General features: G+C 44.4%; 1 protein-coding gene across 2 annotated transcripts in view; it reads left to right on the forward strand.

The window, feature by feature from the left end:
- The window catches only part of Cldn10 (claudin 10), a 133013-nt gene that overhangs the window by 103850 nt on the left and 21570 nt on the right, over positions 1–7593 (forward strand). Inside the window, exons 1-3 of one of the 2 annotated variants that reach the window (XM_010630777.2) lie at positions 7–290; positions 6470–6631; positions 6717–6798. In XM_010630777.2, coding sequence (XP_010629079.1) covers positions 71–290; positions 6470–6631; positions 6717–6798 — 464 coding nt within the window. In that variant the 5' untranslated portion in view covers positions 7–70. Of the gene's footprint in view, positions 1–6; positions 291–6469; positions 6632–6716; positions 6799–7593 lie in introns of those variants that run through there. The other variant, XM_010630787.3, reaches the window with a different exon arrangement.

Raw genomic sequence — 7593 nt, forward strand, 5'->3', positions numbered from 1 at the left:
TGCGATGAGAGCGGGTCCGGCTGCGAGTGGGAGCGCGAGCGCCAGCTCCAAGGCGGCTGCAGCCGGCGGCATGGCTAGCACGGCCTCGGAGATCATCGCCTTCATGGTCTCCATCTCCGGCTGGGTGCTGGTGTCCTCCACGCTGCCCACCGAGTACTGGAAAGTGTCCACCATCGACGGCACGGTCATCACCACCGCCACCTACTTTGCCAACTTGTGGAAGATGTGCGTGACCGACTCCACGGGCGTCGCCAACTGCAAGGAGTTCCCCTCCATGCTGGCTCTGGACGGTCTGCACCCCTCGGCCCCGCGACCCCCCGGAGGGACCCTCAGGCCACACACCCCCCATGCCCGCCCCGACCGGACCGAGGACCTCAGGGATCCGGGAGCGTCCGCGGTGGCAACGGTCGGGGCGTGCAGTTCACCTTCAGGCCTTGCCCTCCCTTTCCCAGAAAAGCTGGGTTCCCGTTAAAACGGTGCCGTCGTTGAAACCCGGGAACGCTTGTGCTGAGAGTTTTCCTTGGTTGTTTTAAAAGTAGGCGCGGTGGGGTGTGTGCGGGGAGGGAACATATTGCAGGTTTTTTGTGTTTCCCTTGCAAAACGCTTCTACAGACTCCTCTGCTCAGGGCTTCACACTTCCTCCAGGTTTGGGGAAAGTAAGTACCCTTGCTCAGGAAGACTCCGCGGAGTGCAAGGTGATCCTGCAGGGATCTTGCAGATCTTGAGGAGCGCTGCCTCCCAGCCTGCCCTGTGCGTTCCGAGGTCGCCTGGCTTTGGGCTGACTCGCGTTGTACCCACAGGTTCAGTCCACGTAGAAAACTGGCTCCCTTTAGTTTGGGGAAAAAGAAAAACCAAAAAAACGCTTGATGTCAGCCCAGACACTTGCTCAAGTTCTAGGCTTTGTTTCTTCCAGGATTTTACAGCAAGCGATTGGACGGGATCCCAGCAGAAATGTAACAAGAGTCATTTGCATTCGTTTTAGAGTTGAAGTATCTTCCCTTTCTTTATTATTGCTCTTGCGGTTTTTATTTGCATAGCTGGGTAAATAAAAGATTTGATCCTGCTAAGACAGTACTTGCCACGCAAAGCAAACTGTTGCTCAACTTCGTAGTGGATGGAACCTGGTATAAAGGAATACGTGTCTGGCTTCAGAACGGCGGCACCCAAGTCTGAGTCCTGTTGTGTAAAGAAGTATCCGGAACACCGTTTATTCCCTAGCATTGCTGTTGATTTTCCTGCAACGTGCAGTCGGGTAGATGAACACGCAGGCTCTTGTGTCTCCGCTTGACATTGCTGTCCAAGATCTTGCTGCTTGAGTTAGTGTTCGAAGATGGGTGTCGTTTCCTTCTGTAGACAGCTCAGGTAGAGGGGAGAGGAGAAAGAGATGTTCCTCGAAGATCATTGAACGCAGGATGGTGGCTTTGCCCTTAGCATCTAAAAGCGAGCATGGAGGTGGTCCTTGATTTGGGGGCAGTGAGGTGCTGGGGGAGGAGGAGCGTCCTAGAGCTCACTGGGAGTGGAGCAGAGGGTTGTGACATTCATGTGCTTCCCAGCTTGCAAGGACTTTCCTGTGTGTTCCTGGGACTGGATGAATGATTTAAAAACACAAAAACAAAAATTCAGTAATGCTTTTAAATTAATAGCACCTTTCCAAGTCGGTCGAGATAGAATGACTCTTTAACTGCTGCATAATATTCACTATTCTGGATAAACTGGCTGATTTAATCATCTTTCCATTGTGGTCTCTGGACCCTTTCCACCTTTTTGCCGTTATTAGCACTTTACTGAAATTCTTTCTATTAATATCTCTGTGCACACGAGTCATCTCTTCCACTGAGCACAGGTATTTCCAGAACAGTAGAACGACTATGTGGTTCGTAAGGTCAAATCACACTGCACCGACAGCGTGTGAGAACTGCCTCTCCACATGCTCACTGCTCACTTCATCCTGTATTTCCTGGCTTTGATCAAGACTTACTGTGTATTCACTGACTACTTTTGGTCTCCCATGAATTGTCCATATCTTCTTGGTTTAAGCGACCTGACAATGCTTGTCTCTGCATATTTGTGCTATAGGTGTGTGCAGTCTCGGTCCGTTGCTTGTGTTTTATATGTATGATGGCTTTTGGCATGCTTCCAAATGTGAAATAAAATCACATTTATCAGTCCCTTCCTTGGTGATTTTGCCTTCTGTGGCTGGAAGAGGGCATTTCCTACTGCAGAATGATAAACGTACCCTTTTGTATCACCCAGAAGAGTTGAGTCATGCAGCTACATGTTCACAGGAAGTAGAGTTGATCCCCCCACCTGCATTTAGAACTTCCCAGAGTGGGCCCTCTGCTTGTCTGCTTTCTGCCCTGAATCCCCAGGTCAGGTGCGTGGATTGGGTGCTGGTCTTGGCATTGCCTTTGAAGCGGAAGGAGAAAGCCACCTTCCTGTGGGCTTTGTGGGCAGACCAGGCGTGAGCTGTGGGTAAAGGGATCCAACAAGGAAGAGAGAAGGCTCGTGGCTCTCACTCATCTTGTGTTAAGTAGAAAAACAAGCCTCTTAGATGCCGATGATAGTCACAGCCCTAATTTCTCACCCTCAGGAGTGTAACTGCTCTTCCAGTTTTCCCTATAAGGAAGAAGAGGCTTAGCAAAGCTAAGTGTCTAGGTTGGATATTATGCCATATTAAGGGTCCAGGGCTCATTTCTGTTTAAAATCGATCTTTGTATCATGGAATGGAAGCTTTGATGAGTTTCTTGCTACTCATCAGACACTCTGCTCACATTCACCCTGTGAAGTGGGCACTGCTGTCCTTGTTGTATGGATGAGAAAACTGAGACCCAGAGACATTAGCAGTGCATTCAAGGTAAACAGAAGCAGCAACATTGAAATTCAGAGTTCCTGCCTTCCCCCATCCACTGTTTCATCAAAAGATTTGCAAAAGTGCACAGAGCCAATAGTTCAGAAGACTTTTTTTCTCCCTTAAATCCAGGAACTAGCTAAAGTGCTGCCGGTGAACTGTCTCCCCCAAGTGGATGTTCTCATTTTTGCTGGTTGCAATTGAAAATAAGGAACCCATTATTCAGAAAACACTTAGCTTTGAAGGGACACCTTGAAGGTTTCGGCCAGTGGAATTCATTAATTTAAAGTTAACTATTTGAAAAGCTCGCGGTTGAATGAGCCAGTGTTTCGTAGACTGATGCCATCTGTTTTTGTCAGTGGGAATGTTTGCCACATTTCCCAAGAGAACTAACTATAAATTATACTGAAGAGAACTTCTAAGGAAATATGTTCATGCCTCAGCACTTTAATGTGTTAATTAGCTACTAACAGTGTCAGTAAATTAGGCCTGTCAAGAATAATGGTCACTTGCATAGGTGTTTACTACCCCTTCACTTGACGGAGTTACTTTCAGGTTTTGCCCTCAAGAGCTGTTAAAAAGCTAGGTTGCAAAAGATAAGTTTCACGTTTGTTGGAAATCACTTACAGCCTGAACCTGTGGGTGTGGCCCCCCATTTACAGACCTCAGGCTGGAGACAACCTGATTCCTCTTGCAGCTGGCCGGGGTGTCTGTTCCTTCTTCTTGGCTTTGCATTTCAGAAAATCTGCCACCAGTTGTCTTTGCAAGGTACCTTCTTTTGTGCATGCCAAAAGTCACCAACTTATCACTGCCGTTGCCTGGCAGGACAGAGGTGCTTTTGCTTTCCATGCCAGGGTTCTGACCAGCCCCAAAAGAAGGATTTGACCCAGTCAGAACCTGCTTGGTGGATCTCTTCTCTCCTGCTTGTACCAAGAGACCAGAGCAGGTCTGAGATGGAAGAGTTCAGAATGTGAGACTCGGAAAAACTGGCTTATGGGGGCTGGAGATTTAGCTCAGTGGTGCTGCCACCTGCCTCCCAAGTGCAAGGTCCTGAGTTTGATCTGTGGTACAAGAAAGAAAGAAAGAAAGGAAAGGCTGGGCATGGTGGTGTACACATGTAATCCCAGCACTCGGGAGGCTGAGGCAGGAGGATCGCTGTGAGTTCAAGACCAGCCTGGGCTACATAGTGAGTTCCAGGTCAGTCTCTACTACGTAGTGAGACCCAGTCTCACAAATAAAATAAAATAAAATGTGGTCTTACTTTACTGCTTCATGTTGGCCTTGTGACAAGGAAGGAGGGAAGAGGGAAGGGAGGGAGGGAGGGAGGGAGTTGTTAACCACATATGGTGTCTAATTAAAGCTTTATCACATATTGATAGGGAAAAGCACACGGATAGGGGTTTGATGCTCTCCACAGTTCTAGGCATCCACACATCTCACACTGATAAAGAGGGATTACCTGTGTGTGTTTCCCTCTATTTTGTAGTTGTTTAATGATCTCATTTAGGATTATCTAAAACACCTCAAAACTGTAGATTAAAATGAATTTCATGAAAATAATGAAACCACACTGTGCCAGTAGCTTTTGTGGATAATGACCACTTCGGGTCCCTTCGCACACTCACTTTACTCTTGCCAGAGGTCACTCAGGCCTCCTTTCTATCCCGCCTCTGCCTGTACCCTGCAGTCTGGCTGGGGACCTGTAGGCTGAAGCTTAAAACAGCTGGATGTTTGGCAGCAGAGACTCAGATGGTTCCACAGCATGATTATTGCTATCCCAAAAAACCTCCATTATCCTGTTTCACTAAAACTAAGTTTCCTATGCTATTTTTCATTTTGCTTTTTTGTTTTGTTTTGTTATGTTTGTTTTTGTTTTTTAGTGAGACAGGGTCTCACTATGTAGCTCAGGCTGGCCTTGAACTCACTATAGAGCCCAGGATGGCCTGGAATTCACTGCAACCCTCCTGCCTCTGCCTCCCACGTGCCGGGATTACAGACCCGTGCTGCCATGCCCAGCTTCTTATGCTGTTTTTGATAGCCTCAGCATTGATGACATTATTTTCTGTGTAGAAGTAGTTCGCAGTAGAGTCTTTATCATTGCAGTCTGCACTTATGGGGGTGTGTGAGTGTGTTCTAGTTCAATAACACAGCTTCCATTGGCTCTTCAAAGTATATCCTGCAAATAAGGTTAAAAGTTTAAATTTCATTCTTTTCCAAAGAAACATGGGAATGGAAGCCACCAGCATTTACTCCTTGAATTTGATAATCATGATTTTATTATTACTTATTGTTTCCTTTACCCAGATGGTAATAATATGCCTCACTATATCATGGCATTTAAAAGCTTTTTGTTTTCCAATTAGAAAGTTTAATTCTAACGTAAACCAGATATAAGTGTGTTCATTCACTTAACAAATATTTGCTTACACCCAATATATCCCCTCTCTCACTATTTCAGATTGAAATATGGCAATGTTTCAGACTGAAATGAAAATGATTTATGTAGTAAAGGGTCATCAGTTTAAATCCTGTTAATTTACAATGTCTTATACCTGGGTAGAAGCCACATTGAAGTTTACCATCACCCTGGCTGTGCAAATAAAAATATGTAAGGGAACAAATGGTACAGGAAGGAAAATCGAACAAGCTAACAGAACATATTTTTAAGGTACTTTAAATGCACCCCTATATATATATATGCAAACAGTTGATTTAATAATTATAAATTACTCTTCTACCAAGCAATACTTTTTAAAGCCCAAGTCTATTTTATGTTCCCTGACAAAAATACAGTTGTCACTCAAATACTTCTTGTTTTAAAGACCTCATGGTTTATAAAACTATTCCAGTGTCTCATGTGTAACCTTCAGTAATATTAGAAGATTTGACTCTTTGGCAGCTCTTACTGCTCAGGTATAACCTTTATAGTTTAATAATGGCAAACCATTAAAATACCTGTCTAGGGCTGGGGATTTAGCTCAGCGGTTCGGTGGCCTGCCTTGCAAGCACAAGGACTTGAGTTCAATCTCCTGTACAAAAAAAAAAAAAAAAAAATCTAAAACGTTGTTGTGCAAAGGAGCTAGAGAGTCTTGAGGGAGTAGGAGATGTCTCACAGGAAAGACAGTGTCCCGTGGATTTTATAGTCCAAAATAGAAGCCGGGCGTGGTGGCTCACGCCTGTAATCCCAGCACTCAGGAAGCTGAGGCAGGAGGATTGCTGTGAGTTTGAGACCAGCCTGGGCTACATAGTGAGTTCCAGGTCTGTCTCAACTACATAATAAGACCCTGTCTCAAAAAAACAAAAAACAAAGTACAATGAAGTCCCTCTCTCTGACCTTCATTAACTCACCTCTGGAAAGTAATAGAAATGTTGATACCTCTATTTCCTCCACAGTGAATGGGAATAATAATACTCAGCGATCTAGCAGGGGCATCGTGCATGAACAATCCAGAAAGTGCTCAACCTAGGATAGACACTCCATACAGATTAACTTGCTTTCCACTCTCTCTCATTTTGCCTCCAGTTATTTTTTTCAGACCACAGAATGACAGTGTAAGCTGAGGATTTCTGCTTGGACAGCTCCTTGCCTTATTTTAACATAAATGTCTGCTCTGGTTGCAGGTTACATCCAGGCATGTAGAGGGCTTATGATCGCTGCTGTCAGCCTGGGCTTCTTTGGTTCCATATTTGCACTCTTGGGAATGAAGTGTACCAAAGTTGGAGGTTCAGAGAAATCCAAAGCTAAAATCGCTTGTTTGGCTGGAATTGTATTCATACTGTCAGGTAAACAATAACTTTCTTCCACACAAGGTGCTTCCTATTAATGAAATAGACTAATCCAGAGTACTTTTCCTTTGATACCTTTTAGGGCTGTGCTCAATGACCGGCTGTTCCCTGTATGCAAACAAGATCACAACAGAATTCTTCGATCCTCTCTTTGTGGAGCAAAAGTAAGTCTACAGTCTCAGTCTACAGTATATGTTTCTAGCTCACAGGAAACTATAGACATTAATGTTCTGGGTTCAAAGTTGTGAAATTCCTACATGGCTGTTGGAAAGTGGTAGCTGATGGCACACTTCCAGTGTGTGCACCACACTGATGAAAGAGACATTTAATTATTTCCTTAGCTTTGCATAGTCTTTAGCACAAAGCATAGGATTTAGAACAGAAACTTCACCCACTGCACATCATAAACTCAAAGTCCAGCACAGGGAAAGTGGAAGAGAGGCGTGAGATGGAAAGAATGACAACATGAGAGAACAAAAAAATTCAAGCTTGTTTTGAGCTTGTCTGGATTTTTATTCATCCAAAATGATATTTGCCTCTGGGCAAATATTTGCCTCTGGGCCTTGCAAATTTGCTCTTCTGTAACAAGCTCCTCCTTGTCGACCTTATAAAAGAATGGACGTGATTCACAGTTTTTAAAAAGTGCTCTGTAAGCCTGGTACTGATACTCAAATACACTGCTCTGTTACAGATGAGTGTTTTAGCATTAACAGATCAGTTTGTTTGCTTGTTGCTTTTAAACTGTGGGCTGTTGCTTTGTATAGTTTTCCAGGGTTTATTTAACTGCATGGGGAAAAACCTGCAGATACCTAATCAGAAATAACCTCATATCAATCCTTTTGTCTTACGTGAAACTGCTCACGTAACTCTGTAGGAAGTCACATGTGTAAACATGGGTATTGTTACCAACCAGGCTGGTGATTCTTTCAGACTTCAGATCAAATGTTTTATATATATAT

This window comes from Fukomys damarensis, unplaced genomic scaffold (assembly GCF_012274545.1).
Source record: "Fukomys damarensis isolate Sample0158 unplaced genomic scaffold, DMR_v1.0_HiC HiC_scaffold_6, whole genome shotgun sequence".
NCBI classification, from domain to species: domain Eukaryota; kingdom Metazoa; phylum Chordata; class Mammalia; order Rodentia; family Bathyergidae; genus Fukomys; species Fukomys damarensis.